Genomic DNA, 23,097 nt, shown 5'->3' with positions numbered 1-23,097 from the left:
GGGAAGGGCAAACACACTTGCATTATTGACCATGATGCCAGTGAAAATTTCACATAACATAATAATAACACATTTGATGTTAAGTATTTATATATATTATATTAAGTATATATTAAAGAAAAATATTATTGTCACAGTTCTGTCAGTTCATGTCATTGCGGTTTCTCCCGTTGTCTCCCCCTGTTGATCTGTGTATTTGGTTTAGCCCTCGTTATTGTGATTCCCTGCACCTGTCTCTGATTATCACTCACCCTTTGTAAGTCAGTCTTTGTTTTGAGTTCACTGTCGGTCCTAAATGTTGTCTTAATGTATCGCTGTGTTTCCTGCCTGATTTCTATTAAAGTAATATAGATATAGTAAAAGATAATACAATCATGAATAAATCATGATTTATTCATGATACAGCACGGCCTCAAGTACCTTATAGCTTTTATAAAACGGTTACCACACAATAAAAATATTAATATAAAAAATATATTAATTTTTATATATATTAGGTTGTACGTTTTCATGAAGTAAAATCATTAACTGCCTTCCGCTGTAAAAAGTAGTCCCTAACTGCTAAAGCTTTGTTTACGTTGCTAAGGGTGGTTGCTAAGGAGGTTCAATGATACACAAAACCGAATACGACACAGCTGCTGACCAATCAGAATTGAGGAATGGAACTAACCGTTTTATAACTATATTAAATATATTTATGTATAATATAAATTATATGAATATAAATATATGCATGTATACATATAAACATTTAAAAAATATATATACTGTACAGTGCTTTGCAATAGTATTCATTTTTTTCACATTTTGTTTTGTTGCAGCATTGTTAAACTGCTTTAAATTACTTTTTTTCCCACAACAATCTACATCTCATGCACCATAATGGCAATGCACAAAACAGGTTTGTAACAACTTTGCAAATTTTTTAGAAATAAAAAACTGAAAAGATCCTGTTGCATAAGTATTCATACCCTTTTCTGGGACACTTGGAATTTAGCTCAGGAGCATTCATATTGCTTATAGATGTTACTACACTTCGAGTGGGGTTAAACTGTGGCAAATTCATTTGAATGAGTATGTTTTAGAAAGGCACACACCTCTCAAGGTCTAACAGCTGAAAATGCATATCAGAGTCCTGAGGTCAAGATAACTGCCTGTGGAGCTCAGTGACAGACTTGCGTTAAGGCAATGATCTAGGGAAGAGTTCAGAAAAAAATCTGCTGCATTGAAGATTCACAGAAGCATGTAGCCTCCATTATCCATAATGGAAGACGATTAGAACAACTAGGACTCTAGAAAATATCTGCCAGCCCCCATCCAAGCTGACAGAGCTTGAGAGGTGAAAAGGTGAGGCAAAGAATGGCAGATAATTGCCAAATGCAGATGTGCAAAGCTTGTCACATCATACCCAAAAAGACTTGAGGCTGTAAAGGTGCTTCAACTGTGTACTGAGTTAAGGGTATGAATACTTATGCAATGTACTTATTTCAGTGTTTTATTTTTAATAAATTTGTAAAATCAGAAAATCTGGTTTTGCTTTGTCATTATTATGGTGTATGGAGTGTAAATTGATGTGGTGAAAAACTAATTTAAAGCAGTTTAACAATGCTGTAACAAAACAAAATGTGAATAAAATGGGGTATGAATACTTTTGCAAGGCACTGTATGTGTGTTTCATTATATACACATAATAAACATACACAGTACACACACATCTATTATGTACACAAAATCTTTATTTGGATGTGATTAATCGTTGCCCAGCACTGAAAATACAACCACAATTCCTGAAAAGTTGGGACGGTTTTTAAAATGATTTATTTTTAATTATTATTTCTAATATTATTACTGATAGATATTGTTATTTTGTCAGATATCAGTTCAGTGTTTGTTTGTTTTTTTGTTTTTTTACCTTATAAAGATTTCCAAGTAAAGGATTGTGAAGGATAAATAAAATCATGTGTCTGGACATTGTGATTTTTAAAGGGGTTGTTAACAGTCTTTTTTTTTTTTTCTAGGCTTGTAGTCCCTACAAGTAATTTTTGTAGTCATTAAACTGCTATAAATTTATAAGACAATGAGTGCGTCTCAATCAGCTCCCTTGTTCAGTCAGCAGGATTTCTGGCTCCAGGAGTCTCTTATACAGGCAAGGAGCTGAGATTAGGAGCACTCTTTTAAAAGGAGTGCTCCTAATCTCAGCTTGTTAACCTGTATAAAAGACACCTGTCCACAGAAGCAATCAATCAATCAGATACCAAACTCTCCACCATGGCCAAGACCAAAGAACTGTCCAAGGATATCAGGTGCAATTATTCGCATTTGGAAGAGACACAAAATAACTGTCAATCTCCCTTGGTCTGGGGCTCCATGCAAGATCTCACCTCTTGGAGTTTCAATGATCATGAGAACGGTGAGGAATCAGCCCAGAACTACACTGGAGGATCTTGTCAATGATCTCAAGGCAGCTGGGACCGTAGTCACCAAGAAAACAACTGGTAACACACTACGCCGTAAAGGACTGAAATCCTGCAGCGCCTGCAAGGTCCTCCTGCTCAAAAAAGCACATGGTATCAACTCAACTCGCCATGTTTGGAGGAGGAGGAATGCTGCCTATGACCCCAAGAACACCATCCCCACTGTCAAACATGGAGGTGGAAACATAATGCTTATAAAACCACTGTGTACATAAATGAAAATCTAATAAAAAAGAATGAAAATCTAATGAAAAAAAAAAAAGATTTTGAAGGTGGGAGGACTTCTTTTTTGATTTTTGGTTTGTAACGACAGCTTTTACAAACCAACTGCAAATTTATATTGAAAATGTAATGTATTAATTGTAATAGGTTAAATTATGGTGTGTTTTTTTTTGGAATGTAGTGGGATAAAAATGTACTTGTAATGTGCAGGCCAAGTGAAGCAGGACAAGACAAGGATAAAAGAACAGCTGATTTATTGAAGGAAAAGAAAGAACAGAATCCAGAAAATGTAGATTTTTCCCATGGGGTAAATATCAGATTTCCCCTCCCCTAAAAAAGTTCACAGCGACACAATACCCCGAAAATACAGAAACAGATGAAACATATTTTTGCAAAGATACAAAGTAGTATGCCAGTTAAGAAAAACTTGATTAAAAAAATGCCAATCGATGTTAGTTCTCCATGTTGTCCACTTTGGTTCTCTCTTCTTTCTGGTCTAACTATTAGTAGAAAAAAAATTGTAACATTAGTTTGACCAGTCCACAAACTTGAATTTCAGGATTTTAAATCATTTACGATTTTTAAACAAATTGATTTTACACACCTTTGACAAGAAGCACTATGTTAATTTGAATGTTCAATGGGTCAGTGATGTAACCGTAGTAATTCCCTTCATCTGTTTTGTTAAGCTTGTTGAGTTTGATGGAGCAATTGCCTATCTCTGATTGAACTCTGTTCTTGTACTTCAGGGCTTGTTTTTCTACTGTCCCGTTGCCCCCAATTATTTCATACACAGTGTTGTCATTTCTGTCTTTCCAGTGAACATTAACATCTCGAATTTTATCTTGACCCTCAATACATGGGAAGAAAACGGAGTCTCCAACAAAACCCTCAACTTTGACCGCAGGAGCACCTAAAAAGAGCAAAAACACCATTTATCATTCAGCATGTGACATGAATTTTGTTAAAAATGTTTAACTTCTCACCTGTGCAATAGAGGACAAGCACAGAGATGATGATGTACCAACTGTAGAAAGAGATGATAAAAACGTACAGTTTGCATGTGTTATCTCTCATATCGAAATTTCAAACAATATCTTCTCCCACACCTTCTCCAATATTCAGTCACCGCAAAAGAACTTGATCTACCTCCATAATTGACACTGTGAATCATGTACTAGTAATATGCATCCTAATATGCAACCAGATAATAGTGAACAGTGTTCCCTAATCTAAAATGTACCATTGAATTAATTAGTAAAAACACAAATCTTTGTGGAATGTTGCTTGAGTTATTTGTAAAAGTGACTAGTTGTTTAATAAACACGCTTAAACTAACATACCTTATCTAGATGCTAGGCCGAAAAAACAAACCTGAGCTCCTGATGAATCACTTTTATAAAAAACTGGTGAAACAATCTATTCGCAATTGATATTAATCTCATATCTATTTTTAAATAAAAGAAATAATGCTGCATTTAAAGGGTACTACATAAGTTTCGCAAACATCAAGGGAGTTGATAGCTTCCATGCTAGGTTAATGATACCATTTGCCCTTGTCGATCTAAAATGCATGCCTCAAAATTCTATAAAAACATACCTGTGTGCCATGGTATTTAAGTTTTAAAAGTGTCCACTCAAATTCTAATCTAAAATCTAAAAATGAAAAGAGTTTTTACAGCAAATTAACATAACATTACAACATGTGGCACGATGCGGCGTCCATGTGAATGATAGTGCATGCGCATGCGCATACGCATGCTGTATATTGTCAGTTTGCAAAGACAGAAGTATTAGCTAATTTAGGCTGCTTTGACTGACTAGAATTAGGGTGACAGTATGTCATTTTCTCCTGGACATTTCCTAACCAGGATGTCTAAATTGTAGTTTGACTGAAAAGTAGTTTGCGTGCAGGCTTTGTATGTACTGAAATCAACCAATCACGGTGTGTGAGAAGGTGGGATCTACAGAGACTATATAATGTAGGATAACTTATTATCAAGAATCCATCCACCAAGCTCACTCTCAGTTTTTCATGCCTACAGTTTTTTGACTGGTAGTATATTACTGAATAAGAAATAGAATTATACGTACCTTTAATGAAAAACTCTTGGTCCTGCGATTGACTTGTGAAGATGAAATATATCCTTTTTGATAGTTTTATATGATAAAATATTGTTTCAAGTTATGTTTAAGTTGGTATTATGCTCAGTGTCACACACTGTGGTTTATTTCCTCAGCTGCCAAAAGTCTTTCTGTTAACCTGTAATTCAGGTTTGAAAAAATTTCTATTTTGGGAGTATCCAGTTCTTCACATGTTACCTAAAGAAGAAAAAAAGAAAGAAACTAAGAAATTAATGTATTTTATCAATTTTCAATAAACACATGTTTATCACCAGCATAAACATAGATGAAAACGACAAAAATACAAAAAAAAAAAAAAATATATATATATATATAATTATAATAAAATGAATAGATTAGATAGATAGATAGATAGATAGATAGATAGATAGATAGATAGATAGATAGATAGATAGATAGATAGATAGATAGATAGATAGATAGATAGATTTCTTGAGGGACTTACCTCTGTCTCATCTACTCTTGCCTGCTGCTGGAACGAAAGACTGAACAGACTGAACAGGTATGGGGAAACTCATCTAGTGTGACAGGAGGAACAAGTCAAATCTAAACACAGTACACCCAGTACATATAAAAAATATATATATAACTGATTTGGATATGTAAATGGGTGTGTGTGTGCGTGCATGCATGTGTGTATTAGTAATGGTAGAACAAACAGTACAGTATCAGTAAAGTGTCTTTAGGAACTTAGCATGAGGAAGAGAGAGAGAAAGTGAGATGAACCATGTATTAAATATGAAGATTAGGTTTTTGTTTAGGCTTTTAAGATTATTTTGGTATGATAAGCTTTGTTTTAAAGACCCCTTATATGGTAAATAAATGTGCTTAAAATTGTTTCCTTGTTGCATTGCACACACAATGCAACTCAAGTTCAGACTTAAAAGCTGTCCTGGCTGAAAAACTAGAATGAATAAGTACTGAAAGAGGAAAAATCAGACTCCTCAGTTTTCATTAAGAAAGAGCTTTAAATCGATTCAAGGAATTCAGATCAAAAGATATTTAAAACAATACAGAAACTGAAAGACTTCGATAAAGAATCAAGTGGATTGTGGATTTTGTGGTATGGATGAGGTGAGGCCTTAAATGTAGAGTTCAATGCTTTTATTCATTTTCAAAAACAAACAAAAACAAACCAGCAACTGGCCAGGACAGGGCAAGCACACAGGCAACAAACAATTGGAACATTAGACAACAATTCAACACAGGAATGAACAAAAGGCAGAATGACAGGAGAAAAAATGGAGAGCAAACAAGTTGTGTAAGGGAGAGCAGGTAGAGCAAATGAACCAATAATTAGGCAACAAGAGGAGCTGACAGAATAAGGAGCAGAAACACAAACAAATCAAACACATTTGTTCTTACAACACATGCAGCAAATAAGAGCTCTGACAGACAAGACAAACATGAAACATAAATGTCAGAACCTTTATGGTACGTTGGTGCCGTGATCCGGATGAGAGTGAGGTTTGGGGGTGAGTATAACGGAGGTCAGCTAACGAGCACTGTGCAGATACACTTCACTGCCCTGGCCTCAAGAGGCACATTAGCGACTGACACTAGAGGTTGTGGTCTTTAATGTCCTTGTTAGCAGGGTTAAACATACAACATATTATACAGACAAAAAAAGTGTAAGCAAGCTTAAATCTGTACACAACGACAAAGCCATTGAAAAAAGCTTGGATGTCCAAAGCAGTTATAATCAGTTGGATGTTGAATTTAGCTAAACTGGAGACATACATCTTGGTACAACTGCATGATTTAGAAACATGGAATTGGCAACATTATGAAGGACTGTAGTATGGAAGCTCATTTTCGCCACTGAATAAAGGACAAACGACTTTTGCAAATTTCTACAATTCTGACTTTTTTCCTTAGAATTCTGTGATATAAAGTTGCAATTCTAAGTTAAAAAGTTCTGAAATATTCTCAGTGTTTTAAAGAATTGCGTAATATAAACTTGCAATTTGAGATAGAAACTCAAAAAGCACACCAGTATACTGAAGGTGATGTTGTATCAACAGTGTTGATTTTAGAGTGTGTTTTTTTTTTTTAAATCAGTGATATTATTTATCAAGAAATTTAAAAACCAATGTATCTTATAATACTAACATGCACTCTTTAGATGTAGACATCTTAAAAAAAAAAAAATCAAAAAACGGCCTTTGAAAGTATCCTGTAAAGTACATTATTTTTCAACGTGGAAGCTAGCTATTTCCTGTGTGCAAATGTGTTTAAATGCAAAACATGTCAGTAAGTATTTTTCTCCCCATGCGTTTTCATTGCATTTACACGAGTTTAACCAGCAGATGTCCTCAGTGTGCGGCGTTTCGCTTCAAAACCTTTGGGAAGAAGTGAGATCTAATCAGTGATTAACAGGAAAATAATAAAACTACAGCAACAATGGTGGGAAAATAGCAGCACAGGTAGGTGGTAATATAACACTGTAAAATAAGTATAGGGAAAAAAAGAACAGTTTATGTAAGATAGAGAAAGGAAGATGTGTGAATGATTTCTAGATTTGGACACAGAACTATTTAACACTTGCATTAAAAAGGGGAAGCATGGAAATTTATGTGAGATAAATGTGATGTTTTAGAGCATGTTCTTTGTTACTGTAGTAAATATGATGATTATGGACCTGTTTGTCCTTGTTTTGCCCCTGTCTCTGTTCCAGTTTTTCCTTATTTGGTCATTTTCCTGTCCTTGTTTAGATTGATTAATTATTCCTTACACCTGTGTTTGTAATTATCTCAGTGTATTTAAGTTCCCGTCTGGTCATTTGTCCTCTGTCAGGTCTACTTGTTGGATATTTGTTTCTACCCCAGTTCCTGTTGTTATTTAGTCCTGTGATATTCTGATTAAAGATCTTTTTTTTTTTTTTCTTGTCTTCCTCGTCCTTCATGCAGCAATTCATGACAGAAGACTCAAACGACACTGGTTAACTCCATGTCTAACCATCGTTTTTGTTTCACATTTTCTCAGTGTTTTTGTCACCGGGTACAGAGCACTGTCATCTGAAGATGGTCCTCAAGAGGATTGCGTGGATACTGGCTTGGCACGTTCCCTGTTTACCATCTGTGCCGAGGGGATCTCGCCAGTTCCGCTTCGGAGCCAGTCCTCAGCCCACCATCTCTCCACCCCGTGTCCACCGCTGACAGAGAGCCAGAGCCTGCCGCGGTCGGTGCGCCATTGCCGCACGGAGCAACAGAGCAATAGATTGCAGCGGAGGCGGAGCTGCTAGTGACATTGGTCCAGGTGTGTGAGCCGTGGAGGAGAGCTCCACCCATTGCAACACGGCTGAGGGTGAGCTTTCTATGGACCTGGGTATGAGGATTGTGGAGGAGGATCTTATTGACCCTTATTTAGCTCTACGCGGGTCTGCCAGTCTCTATCAGCATCATGGCTGGAGGATCCCCTGTCTCCGCCTCCAGCTTCAGAGTCCAGGACTCCGCCTTTGCCCGTGGACCCAGTGGCTTCTCCATTGCTCTTAGCTCCATCCTCTACGCCATGGTCCGGCAGTTTACTGGCTCCACCAGGCTCCCTCATCCCTCCGGCTTCACCTTGGTCTGGCGTCGACCATCCTGTGCCTCGTCCCTCTGGCTCCTTCTGACTCCTTCAGGCTTCATCCCTTCGGCTCCACCTTGGTCCTCGGATGCTCTGGCTCCACCACGGTCTCCCGGATCCACACCTCCACATCAGTCACTGGAGCCACTTGTTCTGCCTTGGCCCTGGATCCTCCTTGTCACCCTGGCTCATCGGCTCTCTGTCTCCACCTTGGGCTCCTCCACCACCTGCTCTACCGCCATCCTCCATGACTCCTCCCTCTGTCAGCTCCACCATGGGTCATCATCATGGCTGTGGCCTGGGTCCCACCTGTCTCCTCCTGCTCTAAGTCCTTCCTGTCTCTTGCCTGGCTCCTCTCTCCATTTGGTCGACCCTGGCTCCCCCCGTGCCCTCCTGTGGTCCTCAGTCTTCTCTACCTAGGACTCGTTCGTCGTCCTCCTCCCGAGCCTCCTTCCAAGCCTCACTCTGTTGTTGTCTAAGGCGTGAGGACGCGCCTTCTTGGAATGGGTTTTGGCCCTGTCTCTGTTCCTGTTTTTCTTATTTGGTCATTTTCCTGTCCTTTAGTTTAGTTTGATTATTCCTTGCACCTGTGTTTGTAATCATCCCTGTGTTTGTTCATTTGTCCTCTGTCAGGCCTACTTGTTGGATATTGTCCATCTACCCCAGTTCCTGTTGTTATTTACTCCTGTGATATTCTGATTAAAGATCATTTGTGTTATTTGCTGTCCTCAAAGAAGTGGATAAATGTGTGTTATGTCGCTGCACATTTGAATGACCTGCATCTCAGCTCAGATTTGTTGCTGAAGATAGTGATTAATGAATGATTTCTGGCTGCTTTGTTGTAGTGCAGTAAATCACTGTCAGTGTTCACTTGACTGGTCAGTCAGTTATTTACATGACGAAACTCCTCGACCCTGTGGCGTATTGGAAAATGTGCTATTGATGATGTAGAAAGTGTTAAAGTAGATGCCAAAGATGGTATCTGGTGGAACTTAGTGAGTAATGCAAGTTTCATGAAGGTTAGATTTTAATGAAGAGAGATGTGAGACAGAGAAGCGTGCAGGCTCAGTTCCTGTGGGAAAATCGAAACAGCAAATGATTAAAAAAAATAATATAAAATAAAAAATAAACACAGCTTTGTGTCCATTGCGTTTTGTTATCTGTTCAGTGTTGTAACGTTTTTTTGTTATTCTTGTCATTTTCAATATATATGTTATCTTGAATTGTCAGAATCTCTCAATTATATTTTATTCTTTTTGAAGCTTTAAAAATATAATAATAACATAATGGGTCTTGGGTCAGCGTTTTTTTTTTTTTTAAATCTACAACCTTTGTGTTGACAGACCAACATTAACCTTAAAACAGGAACCTTAATTGGTTAAAATAAAATCCCTAAAGCAATCCCTAAAACCATTCAAAAATGTAGATAAGTTTGTTCATCATGGAAACAGATTTGAAGAAATAGAAGCAAATTCAAATTGTTTGGGTGTACTGTTCCTTTAAAAAACATCTCTCAGGTATGATTTATGAGTGTGACTTCCTTTCAGTGGTTGGTAGAGAATCGCCGCCTTCTGGGTTTCAAAGCTCTGAATTACAGATCCTTTTAAATAAAGCCTGTTTGAAAGCAACCACATTTCTTCATCTCAATGTATTTTAGTTGCGGAAATGACAAAAAGATCATCCAGCTTCTTATCTGTAAGTATATTATTGAGTAACTTTGACCAATTGACCTATTTTAATGTGTGTTTTATTTGTTTTTTATTTTTTTATTATCTTTCAGGTCTACTAGTATGGTGTCAAGCTATAGAAACATTGACGGAACTAACAAATTTGGGCAAAAATGTGTCCATAAACTGTGATCTTGAAGAAAAAGAGATTTATTGGATGTTCCTGAAACTACCAAATCGTCCAGTTATGATACTGCGGTTATTTTCAACTTCACCAACTCCTTTTTACTACGAAGCACATTTTAGATCTAAATATTCAGTGCAACCTAAACATCATCTATTCATAAGAAATGTCACTAATGATGAATTAGGCATTTATTACTGCATGACCACAGAGGCACCTCCAAAATTCAGCAACGGCATCACACTTCACAACATTGGTAAGTACGCATTCAGTAATCAGGCCATATGGCTATTTAATGCTTTAGTTTTTTGAATGCATGGCTACTTTTTACAGAACAAACTAAATTACCTGAGTGTCAGAATCACACTGTGGTGAAGTATATTGAGCAGAATCATACGGTGGTGAATTATACTGACCAGATTCAGAGACCATGGATGATCATTATCATCATATCTGGTCTAATGCATGGTGTTCTGGTCTTTGTGGTGATTGGTGAGTTCTGTTTATTAATATAATATCATGTAATCTATCTGTAAAATATGAAAATAATTATCTTCTCTTGGCAGGTTGTGTATGTTGCTACTCTAGAGAAAATTTAAAACACCAAGAAGCAGATTTAGAGTGGACTCTTTGCAAACAACTTAAAGAGCCAAAGACATTGGTAAATTACGCAAACCGTCTTATTTAAGACTAATTTATTCCTTATCATTGTTTGGATCATGAAATGGATACTTTACATACATTTGTAAATGCTAATACTGACTGCCTTGTTGCTGTTTCAGCATACTGAGGTGGTCTTTTCCCAGATGCATGAAGACTTTGAACCAAACTGGCGCATGTCTCCTGCAGCCCAAATCATAAACAGGAAGGGTTGTTCCTGACCTTATATCAGTGGGTTGCTTATTCTGTTGTTGTAAATATAAAATTTCATAATATACACCTGATGAATAAAACATAACTAAGACATAGACATCAAAAATGAACTTTTCTCTCTTGTTTCAATAAACAATGGAATCATCCGCCTACTAGATCCATCCACCTACTGATGGCTAGCCAAACACTTCTTTGCAGATCAAACATAAGTATTGTGGTTGGCCTTGGCCAGACAAGCTTAGTAATTTTTTCCACACATGGTCACCTGATCACCAGTCAACTGCAAAGCCAAGTGGTTAGTTTTGTAGAAATATAAATAGTGTTTAGATGTAGAAATGTAAACAATCATGCAACAACAACAATCATTCTGACAAACTTCTAAAAGCTTGCTGACTGTACTGCCATTCTTTTTTCCATTTGACGTTAAGAAAATCATGTGATGGCAATATGTCTAAAGCAGCTGGAAACACTGTTCAAGGGTAAACTCCCTGATTAGAGGAAGATGAGACGGTATGAGTCATTTTTTCTCAAGAGAAACTGTTTTAAGTACTGGGCTTAACTTAACACTTTACCTGAGCTAAACCACACTAGAAACACTTCTGCTAAGGAGAGATATAGGTTTTCATGCACAGAGGAGATGTTGATTATCTTTTAGGAGATGCAGCAAACATCCACCACAACATTCAACAATTATGCACAACATAGAATCTAAAGATATTTAATAACTTTTTACAAAGTGGATGAAATAACATGTAAAAAGTCAGAAATGAAGCTGAAAAAGCCTCATGTTGATGTCCTGCACACATCAAAGCCACACCACTTACAGGAAGTCAGACTGAAGTCTAACCACATTTTGGCCATTTTGAATGCCAAGAGACAACTAAAAGTGCTATACTGGTACACTCAATATACATCTCAAAAAACATTTGGTTATTTTGGTCATTTATTAAATTTTGGAAGTTTAATCCTTCTACTAAAATGCAGTACCATCACTGAGTCTGACCTCCCGAAGCTGCCTGACTTATGTGTAGTTATAGGGTTTCTAGAGCCTATCCCAGCATCTCTTGCTATAGGGAAACAACCTGTATGTTTGACCAGCAGGAGGCACCATGTTAAACTGTGATGTACCGTTTTTTTTTTTTTTTTTTTTTTTTTTACCTGCATATACTATATAAATTCGAAGTGCCCACTTAAATTTTCAATTAAAATGAATGAGAAACTTACCAAGTTCACCATTGCTATAAGACCTTTGTTTGTAAAAATTGGGAGCAAACTAGTTTAGAACAACACAATCCGAGAGCTTTCTAAAATAGTCTCTGTGTGCATCCATCTGTACGTGCATTGAGGACTGACACGCAAGAGTAGAAACTGTTTTAGAAAGCTTTCGGATTTAATCGAAAATATCTTAATTTGTGTTCCGAAGATGAACAAAGGTCTCATGGGTTTGGAACAACATGAGGGTGAGTAATTAATGACATAATTTTCATTTTCGAATGGTGTATCTTTTTAAAGTTGTTTAGGGCTTGTGTGATGTGAGTTGGTTGTTCTCATAATGCATCATGTCCTTAGAAGTGTACTTTTACCTGTATTCATAAACTCGTGTATAACAAGTATACGCACTGTAATTCTAAAGCAGTTCTTGAACTAGAATTCCTTCAATTTACTCACTCTACCCTTCTTGTTTTGTACAGCTGGCCTTTGAAAGTAATGAATGTCACCTGGTACCTCACAACCAGTTGCACTCTTAATAGTGGCATAGTTCATACTATTCCAGTATGCTCTTGTCCTTATGGTGAAATTGTGATGGTATGTACTGCATGTTTGTGTGAAATCCACGAGACGCTATGTTGTCCCTTTTGTGACTAGATTTCAGAATGGTGTACTCCTGTGTCTTGCAGAGTTTAGCTTCAAACAAACTTAAAATCCAAGACAGCGAGTCTCCAAAAAGCAGAATTCAATACCCTTAGCTAAGTGCAAAATTATGCCTTGAATAGGGACACTATTGAAAAAAAAATATATATATATGGTATACTGGTTAGGTATGTTTTTAAGAATGGTAGAGGGTTTAAACTGGTTAAAGCTAGTCCTTATTTGGCAATGAGCTGGTTTAAGCTGGTCATGTGCTGGTCCTAAGCAACTAGCTCCTGCTCAGGACCAGCTTATAAGCAGTTTATAATCAGCTTTGGACAATCTTAAATCAGCTTATGACCAACTAAAGGCCAGCTCAAACCAGAGATATAAAAAGGCAATGTTCTTTGGGTGAGATTCCAACTCTCTGCATTCTCTGGGAAAATGCTTGACATGGGATTTGGGATTTTCCCAAAGGTAAATGCCTAAAGCAGGGTTTCTCAACTCCTGGTCCTTGAGGTCCACATTCCTGCAGAGTTTAGCTCCAACCCTAATCAAACATACCCGAACAAGCTAATCAATGTCTGGCAGGTGAGTTTGAACAAGGTTAGAGCTAAACTCTGCAGGAATATGGACCTTGAGGGTCAGAGTTGAGAACACCTGGCTTAAAAAGTGCAGATATGTACCTTACATGTACAAATTTGGCAGACTTTAATTCAAAGCAATTTACATCGTATTCACGGTTGACATTTTATCAGCTCATGTATTCCCACTGGCCATCCATCAAGTTTGCAGAATGGATGGTTGCATTCCTTATAGAAAACTATGACTCTGTGTTGCTAGCACAAGCTCTTCTGTTTGAGCTAAAGCAGGGGTGCCCACACTCGTTCCTGGAGGGTCTTTGTCTTACAGAGTTTAGCTCCAACTTGCCTCAAAACACCTTCTGGGAAGTTTCTAGTATACCTAGTATGAGCTTGAATAGCTGGTTCAAGTGTGTCTAATTAGGGTTGGAGCTAAACTCTACAGGACACTCGCCCTCCAGGACAGAGTTTGGGCCCCCCTTAAGCTAAAGGAACTATACTACTACTAGGAACTAGCCAGCATGGTGGTTCCCAGAGAACCAATTTCCCCCTTGGACAGTGTTCCTGGAATCCCTTGCATTCGCACAGACAGCAGGAACTCAGAAGTGGCAGACAGTAACGCTGTTATTCGCAGCATTTAAAAACATTGACAATCGTTGATCAGAGGACACAATGATGTGTTGTGAGTTTCGTGATAATGAAGATGGAATATGAACGCACAATTCACATGATTGAAAAAGCTTGAAAATCTGACTTAGTCTTCTATTACAACTTGTAGTGTTACATGTCATGGAGGATGAGAAAAGAACACAATGCTGCAGATGACAGGTGAATGCTGTTATTGCTATTTTCCATGTTCGTGGAGTAAATATGTTTAAATGGCTTTATAAAAATGTTTTGTATGTGTTTGGCCAATAAGCCTACACTTACATCACTGGTAGTTCCTATAGTACTGTTTTAGACCCTACCCTGAAGTAGGAGCTAATTTAGTTCCCCCAAACAAAGTTCCTAGAACTAGATACGTTCCTAGTTTCTGCAATGCAAACACAACAAAAAGTGGCAAATTCCACCAATAGTTCTAGGAACTATAAAAATGTTCCTCCAATGTAAAAGAAAAAGTTCAAAGGTTTTTCCTGTGAGGGTACCACCCCAGTGACAAGCTGGTGTAGCTCTCAAAGTTTAATTTTTCCACATTTTATTCTGGCTGTGTATGGTTGTAAAAAATCCCATGGTGTTTCTTGATAAGAGTAAACATGTGCTTTGTGTGTCCTGGCCAAATTGACCTTTGGTTTCTGTGGAAGTATCCACACAAATGCTGTTAAAATGTAAGGAAGTTATTACACCAATACTTTACTATTATTATTTTTTTTTCATATCCCTCATCTGATATAGATGTATTCAAGTCATTTGTGTTCATTCTTTCTGTGTAACATGTTAGTGGCCCTTTGACAGATGGCTGGCATCGAGTTTGTTTGCTATGACGGGCATGTCTAGTCGAACAGGAAACAAGTTGAGATAATGATCACATTATGCAGTCTCCAGTATGCACTTTGGTAAAATATCGTTTTGGTAATTCATCTGGAAGGCTATCAATGTTGTGCTAATGCACAATAAATAGTTCTGTGTCTATTGATGTTGCTGCTTGTGCCACTTTGGAGTTGAGAGTTACTCAGACCGAGTACTGTTCTCTAAGAAGGTACCACTCTCATCTAGCACTCCATCTTATACCATGCCGATGCACTTTCTCACCAATACCACCAACTCTGGAACAAACAATATCACAGCTCTAAGAGGTAGTGCTGGATCAATGTCAGGGGCTCTAATCCTCTGCCTTTTCCTACCCATTGGCATCTCTGGAAACCTGTTGATCATTTGGAGCATCCTGGCTCGAACCCGCCAGCGTTCCATCACAACCCTCCTCATCCTAAACCTTGCCTTTGCGGATGGATTCTTGATGCTTTTGATGCCTTTTTTCATTGTTTATTTGTTCAAACGCAACTGGATTTTTACCCTACCACTGTGCAAGATTATTCTATACCTCTGTAGTACCAACATGTACGCTTCAATATTTTTGATAACGCTAATGAGTCTGCACAGGATGGTGTCTGTAGTGTGGTGGAAAACTGCTGGTGTCCTCACAGACCGAAGGGCTATTATTCGGGTGTTAGTGGGACTGTGGATTTTTGCTCTTGTAATATCAATACCCAATTCTGTTTTCTGGACCACTTTCAGGAGTGAGCGAGAGCCGATGTTTTTATTGTGTGCTTGTAAACATCCACAGCCACGAGACGTGAGTTATGTTTGCCAGATAAACATTTACAATCTTTTAATATTTAGAAGCATTTAAAAAAATGGTAACTTAATATATGCATGGTAATGTGAAAGCAGCAATGCTAAACTTACTTATGTTTATACCACAGTAGCGCAGTTGCTTTTCCAATAGCTAGCTATTTTTAGTAGTGCTATAGTGTGTCAAAATGCTGTATTGCAGTTTTAAGTTGCTATTTTACAAATGAGTTGCAGATATAGCCTTACAAGTGAGCTTTCTGATGAAATAGTCCTATTTCAGCCTCTGTGTTTTTGACCTAAAGTTGTCAAAAAAGGGTAAACACTAGGGTAAACTCCACTACTATGTGTTTTCCTGGGCCAAATTGCAGTTTCAGTGCAACTTCTCTACATGATCCCAGCCAAGGAATAGGGGTCTTGTCGAGCGAAATGATTGGTCTCCTTATAAAATAGTAATCAAATCTGAAATCTAATGAATTCTGATTGTTGAAAATTAGTGCATGCTAACCTACTGCTATACCTACTGAGAAGTTAAGTATGTTCATAACTAATCTGACAAATTACCTCAAAATTAACTTACATTTGAGACAAAATTATGTTTAATAAGTATATGCATGCTTTGTTTTAGGTGATACTGCAGCACTGTTTGGAAATTCTGCTGGGTTTCTTATTGCCGTATGGGCTGATCATTAGCAGTTACATGTGCATCCTGCGCAGAATTCGCAAAACACGGTTTCATAGGCACATCCGGAGTGAGAAACTCATCCTGGTGACTGTCATCGCCTTCGGCCTAACCTGGCTTCCTTTCCACGCCATGAATATGGTGGAGGTTTGTATAGCCAACTCAACTGGGATGAACAAGTGGGAAATAATAAACTGTATCTTTTCCCGTTTATAACTTAAAGTACCTTTACGCTTGAATATTCACTTTAGAGCCCTTAAAATTTGATATTCATATCTGACAGCATGTTTGATTATGACTTCCCTGCACAGATTGCTGTGACTTTTCTCCCAGATGATTCCTATGCAAAAGCCAGGTGACCTAAACTGAACACACACACAGAGAAGAGTTCTTTCATTGTGTAACGTATTTAGTATTTAAAAAAGTTAAGCAACTAATTTATGCTCTTCCTCACAGACTAGATGAAATCTGGTTTTCATTCCGAGGATTTAGCGCCACTATTACCTTCATCAGCAGCTGCATAAACCCTGTTCTCTACACCTTTGCTGGAAAGTCATACATTAAACGTGAAGGCTTTGCCTTCATGGCACGGCTGTTCGAAGGCTCAAGGATGGAGTCCATGCGAAAGAACTGGCTGAATCAGAAAAATCAGGATGAAGAGAAGAAAGAAGAGGCTGACCATCTGAGAGAACATTAAAGTGGAGAAGTGGGAAGAGACTAGTCTTGTTGGCCTTGTTTTTGACATTTTCTTTTTCTTTTAGAAAGTTAAGTGATATAACAGAACATCACTTTCTTTAAAAGTAACATCATTTGCAGTAATAAAAAAAAAAGGTTGGCTCAAGGGTCCAAATACTTTTTGGAAATCTCAAAGATTTGCTCCAGGTCTTTATCCAGAGGGACAAATGCTCTCTTTGCAGTAATAGAGTAGTAATAGACATGGACAATACCACAGTAAATGACAAAATTCAGAGTATTTTTTATCACTTTATTTTGTTAAGTATGCTTAAGAACTATTTGATTTGCTAATGACTTAATTCAAGTAGTATATTCTCTGAAAACAAGGCTTCATTTCTGAAAATGTTTAGCTTCTCAGTTGAATTTACCTTGTTTTAGGGAAGTTTAGACACTTTTAGAAAAAAAAAAAAAGGTTCAATATAGAAGCCTTGGGTTCTTTACTCAACTCCAAAGAACCTTTATGCCAAAAAGGTTCTATTTAAGGAGAAAAAAAGAGAAAGAACCTTTTTTTGGCATGAAAGGGTTATTTAGGCTAAACATTGCTTTATGTATTTACATATTTAAAGTGATTACACTGCATTGTATTTGTGTTTTTCGCTCATATTTACTTTGACAAATCTTTCATTCTGAAGAAAATACATTCATTTATACCAACAAAACTATCAGGTACAGAGTAGCCCATAGATGTGTACTAGTAGTGTATAGCAATTTCGAAATAACACAAATAAAAGCAAATACATTTAATATTATTTGTTGTTCATTCATGAAAGGAGCGCATGAGGCAGCTTGGAATCTGGAGAAATCTGATGAATCAGGCTAACATTATAAATACAACAGATAATACAATGTAAACCCAGTGCGTTGACGTGCCCCCAGTAACAGCTCCGGCATTTACGTCTTTTTCTGCAAAAAACAACATTGCACTGTGATAAATGCAAAAATATCCATCTATAATTTATATAACACAACATTCAGTTGGTCAAACACTAATTGTATTGAATTTAAATCATCATTAATCAACCAATTTTACGCACCATTGACGATCAGCTCAACAGTTTGCTGTTCATCTGAAGGTGTGATGAAGCAGGTGTATTTTCCTGCATCAGTGTGAGTGAGATTGTTGAGTTTGACAGAGAAGTTTCCTCTCAGATACTCAGATGGGAAAGTTTTAGCTCTGTTCTTGTACTGGGGGTCTTGTCCCACTACTAAACATTTACCCTTAATTATACTAAACACAATTTTGTCACTTTTGTCTCTCCAGTGCACATCTTGAAGTTTAGGATCATGTTGAGTTGAAGAACACGGCAGGACAACCGAATCACCAATAAAACCTTCTACCGTGACCTGCAAGCACACTAAAATGACAGAAATTTAAACCCAGAACCTGGCATTTATACGTACAACATGAATGTATCTCTTAAATGTGTTTTTGAGATGCTCACCTTTGTTTATTAGCACTGCTAACACACAGATGAAACAACCACTGCAGAAACAGAAGAAACAATTATTTGTAAGACGGATTAATTCCAAAGTCCTAAAATGCCCTCGTGGTTAAATAATTTCATGTTTTGTCATAATAGTGACAAAAACTGTTATGCTGGATAGTACAGTTTTATGTTTATTTGTTAATCGAGGATAAACTCATGTGTGTTGCAAACATTTTCACACAAATCCACACACACAAACTGAATCTGAAATCATAGACTATTTGACGATCCTATTCAGCTAAATTGTCAAAATGCATTTAAGTCAATACATGTATCCATTTATTGCCCTTAATAATATATTGCATGCTCATGCTGTATCATCATCATCCTGTACATGCTAAACTCATCTATAAATGTTACAGTTTGACAGTAAATGTTCTCGAAGGAAACGGTAACGCAAATGGCCAAAACGAATTGCTAATGTCATCAAGCAAATTAACAGTTACAGCAAACAAAATACAACAATAACTGCACAGATACCACAACAATAAATAGATAAATAAATACAGCTTTTGCTCACTTTTAAGTAAAGCATTCGACAACAGATACAAGCAACAATTTAGGGCCTGTCAGGAAGTAAAACGAGTTCGTCCAAATAGTGTTTCATTCAGAATTCCTCAGACATACCTGATAATCATGTTGCCCCAATATTATCTATGCTTTATCACATGTAAATACTTCTGAAATTAGGCTGAAATGGTACTTTTTCAAAAGAAGGTACTCGTAACTCTTAATCGTATCTCTTCCTCCCGTGCTCCATGGATCAGGCGGAAGTGACAATGTTACCGGGTCAACATAATCAGCCATTGGCACCAGATATCGGTTGATCTTTTTCAAGTTTACTTCAGTATATTCAAGACTTGAGGGAAAAGTTGTCTTTTAAATGTTTCCACATGTACTCTGATCTTCTACTGAATAGTCATTGTATGTTCATGAACTAGACTTCTGTTCATCAACAAAACACATGCTAAAAGCTTCGTTTTATTTCTTAGACTACAAATTATTGTATTAGTATCACACACACACACACACACACACACAAATACATGTCTATTTAGCTATCTAAATGGGGACTTATAGACTTCTATTGTTTTTAAATACAATAATTATTAAAAAAACAAAAACAAACGATATGTGCATTCCTGCCACCTACTCGGCTGGAGTGTGGACCCTTGAAAGCAAGAATCTATATATTCATAACCGAAAAAATTAATAAATAAATAAATAAATAATAATAATAATAGTAATTAAAAACTAAAATTGCTATTCTAACAATTCTGTTTTCTTTAAGAGCCTGATTGTGTTTTTTATTTTTAATTCATTCATTCATTCATTCATTCATTCATTCATTCATTTTTAACTTAAAAAATAAAACTATAATTTTTGCTTCACAAATCTAAAAACATTTGTGTCTACAGATCCCTTGTTAACAAATGGATACCAAAACGTTTGATATTTAACATAATACAATGTCATAGATCACTATTTTCCAGAGACACAAAATAAGACAATTCCTCCAAAAAGTTTTGACTGACAAAATCACACAGATGTTGATATTTAGATCAAATGACAAAATTACCAATAACCTAGCCATTCATAAACAGTGCTGAGATAAGATTTTGTGCAATCTATGGCCCAGGGGGCATCCTACCTCATCTTACCCTAAATGTTGTTGTTCTTAAAGGAGCATCTTCATCTATTTACCCTACCAGTAAAATATTTTACATCTTGAATGTATTGTATGATTGCATGTACCGGGACACAAAGACAATACAACAAGCTAATGCTAATGCTACATCAAAATAATACTTTCAGGTATTTCTCTGAGTATTAACCTCTAACTAATTAATTGATAATTAATGAAATCATAATTAATGCATTAATGATGTTCAAATGGTTTGTTTGTTTAATGCTAGTTTAGGTAATGAATAAGACAAACTGTCCCAAACGCACGTGCTGAATGCACATGCTGCATCAGTAAATATGTGAAATGTGGAAAGTATGGTTTGTTTCGTGAAAACAGATTCTCATTCAAAACAGCATGAACATACCTAATTTTCATGGTGTCCCGATGTAAGTTGTAAATAAAAAATATAAATATATGTCTTTGTCAGAGAATAAAACGCAGCGTAGCGACAGATTTCCGGGTTTGTTGCAGAAGTCGTCACAGGGATTAAAAAAAAAAAACTCTTCCGTTGAATTACCGTCAGACTTTTTATATTTGTACACTAAGATGACTGAAACACAAGTTGCCTTTCACAAACTTTTTTTACTCTGATTCTTGATCTTCTACTAAAATTTCATCATTATCGAACATTTTCTGTTTCTGTTTCTGATCTTATTGTATCTTTAATCATCGTCGTGTGTAGACTTTAAGTCATCAATTCGAACATGACAAAAGCTTTTAAAAGTTGTATCTCTCTTTTCATTGGTTAGACTACTAAATACTGAGCTAGTTTCACTGAAAAATAATTAAGTTTGATAATAATTTAGTTTGATGTCAAAATAAAAATAAGCAAGTTGTTACAGACATTTTTGCATCTGATGTGACGGTTGACACGATAATGTAATGAACAGCAGTGAATTAAATAAATAGATAGATACATAAATGACCTCAGACTTACATGAATAAAAAACTCGTAAACTCCTCTTGGAAAACCTTGTTTGCTGGATCGTGATCCTCAGATGAATCATTTTTAAAAAATGATTTCTTATATATTCCTGCTGCCATTGAGTTATGTCTTGAATTCAGTTTATTCTCACTGAAAAAATAGCAATAAAATCCTCATTCTGACCTACAGTGAAAAAAATTATAGAGAACTGTCTTTCAAATGGTTTTCAAAAATTAATTTATCTATAACTTCAGATCTGGGGTCAATCTATAAAAATATGCCTCACAGGTCCTGTCTCTGACAAATCATTTACTGCTGTGAGATATTTTAATGACTCTCTGTTGGGAGGGGACTCGATGAGCAAATAGACAGTGTTTTTTTTTTCTTTCCCACATCCTCGTTCTAATCTACATTGAGAAAGAAAACAAATTTTACCTATTATGCATATCCAGCATATTATCAATTAATTGGCGCATTTGTTCTTTTGCATTGTTATAAAGATAATAGATTGAAGAATTAAATGGCTGTATTGGCATGGTAAACAGATTTTAAATGGCCAAAGAATTGCAGAGATTAAATTACAAAAATATATATTTACACACAACTTAAAAAAAAATCAAAGAAAATAGTACCATGATATGTTTTGTTCTCTAAATGTTATTGTGGTTCTGCATTTGTTAACCTTTTCTCAGGACATGATGTCACAAACCAGACCGTCAGGTTTACATTTCTTTTGAGAAGAGAAGAGCCCAGTTCCATGTGTTCATGATATTCAGGTGCCAACATACAACCAGGGCCCTTAAAGTCTATGGGAAAGGTTTGTAATGATGAAGGGACATTTATTTGGAGTTTTGAAGTTTATTAAGATTCCAAATGTGCATACCTATTAATACTCATATTACTTCATGCTTTTTTGCTTGTTTAAAAAAAAAAGGAAGAGAAAGGATTTCTGAGGAAGTATTATGGAATTTTTGTTGTTGTTGGTCACGGAAAAAAACATTGTTGAACATATAAAGAGGATGTTCACATACAATAAAACATGAAAATGAAACATTTTCCTTCCCTGAATGTATCTGTGAATACTGAAGTAGATTTATGTCTGTAGGTTTAAATCATACAACTGTTTAAATTGGGAAACAAACAAACAAAATTGGTTGATGATCGGCTGTACAGGCAGAGTTTGTGATGAGACAGAATTTAAATTATTTTCCAGCATCAGTGTATTAATGATTGGTGGGTTTGAGGGACAAGTTTCCTGTTAGAAACTCCTCAGGAAATGTTTCACTTGTGTTCTCACACTCTGAATCCCTTAGTTTTGCTTCTCAAACAATGGATCTTGCTTCAAGAATGTTTAATTATTTTTAATAAAACAACAAAAAAATACTGTGTTTTGTGACTTTACTGGTATGGTAATAACAGGATTTTAATTTTTTCCAGTGCTCCCAAAAAATGTCAATTACTAATGGAGATAATGCAAATCTGCCACCATCGTCTCATTTTGTGAGAAAACTCACTTTAATACAATTCATTCTTGTATTAAATGGAAATTTAACAATAAAAGTAACAGTTATGCTGCTCCATTTTCATTTAATATATAGATTGTGCAGCTTCTGTAATATTTTAGACACTTTCTGGAAAAATATTTCCTGGGTGCTTGTATATAAAGGGCCAGTTTTACCAAATGGCAAATTAGCGTTAGAGCACAATTCTATAAAAGTACGGATGGGAGAGGAA

At 36.4% G+C, this 23,097-nt stretch overlaps 2 protein-coding genes and 1 long non-coding RNA gene across 3 annotated transcripts in view; 2 read left to right on the top strand and 1 right to left on the bottom strand.

Annotated features, from left to right (window-relative positions):
• Nucleotides 1–2,158, top strand: part of LOC141338139 (uncharacterized) — an 8,863-nt gene extending 6,705 nt beyond the window's left edge. Inside the window, exon 6 of the mRNA XM_073843698.1 lies at nucleotides 2,097–2,158. Within this exon, the coding sequence (XP_073699799.1) occupies nucleotides 2,097–2,158 (62 nt within the window). The remainder of the gene's footprint in view (nucleotides 1–2,096) is intronic.
• An 875-nt stretch (nucleotides 2,159–3,033) lies between these two features.
• Nucleotides 3,034–5,008, bottom strand: LOC141338297 (uncharacterized). The gene is made up of 4 exons (XR_012355815.1): nucleotides 4,791–5,008; nucleotides 3,683–3,723; nucleotides 3,301–3,609; nucleotides 3,034–3,196 (listed from the first exon to the last, which is right to left on the bottom strand). It is a non-coding gene; the product is annotated as an uncharacterized lncRNA (long non-coding RNA).
• A 10,282-nt stretch (nucleotides 5,009–15,290) lies between these two features.
• On the top strand, nucleotides 15,291–17,226 carry LOC141338138 (leukotriene B4 receptor 1). Its single transcript, XM_073843697.1, has 3 exons — nucleotides 15,291–15,851; nucleotides 16,476–16,680; nucleotides 16,943–17,226. The coding sequence occupies exons 1-3, from the start codon at nucleotides 15,291–15,293 to the stop codon at nucleotides 17,224–17,226; spliced, it is 1,050 nt and encodes a 349-aa protein (XP_073699798.1).
• Nucleotides 17,227–23,097: the final 5,871 nt, after the last annotated feature.

This window comes from Garra rufa, chromosome 7 (genome assembly GCF_049309525.1).
Source record: "Garra rufa chromosome 7, GarRuf1.0, whole genome shotgun sequence".
Taxonomy (NCBI): Eukaryota; Metazoa; Chordata; class Actinopteri; order Cypriniformes; family Cyprinidae; genus Garra; species Garra rufa.
The sequence above is the reverse complement of the archived record's forward strand: the minus strand, read 5'-3'. Positions and strand labels throughout refer to the sequence as shown.

Coding starts and splice junctions, on each gene's coding strand:
- LOC141338138 (XM_073843697.1), top strand. CDS start 15,291: ATGCCGATGCACTTTCTCACCAATACCACCAACTCTGGAACAAACAAT. Junction 15,852..16,475: donor AACATCCACAGCCACGAGAC/GTGAGTTATGTT, acceptor GCTTTGTTTTAG/GTGATACTGCAGCACTGTTT. Junction 16,681..16,942: donor CATGAATATGGTGGAGGTTT/GTATAGCCAACT, acceptor TAACGTATTTAG/TATTTAAAAAAGTTAAGCAA.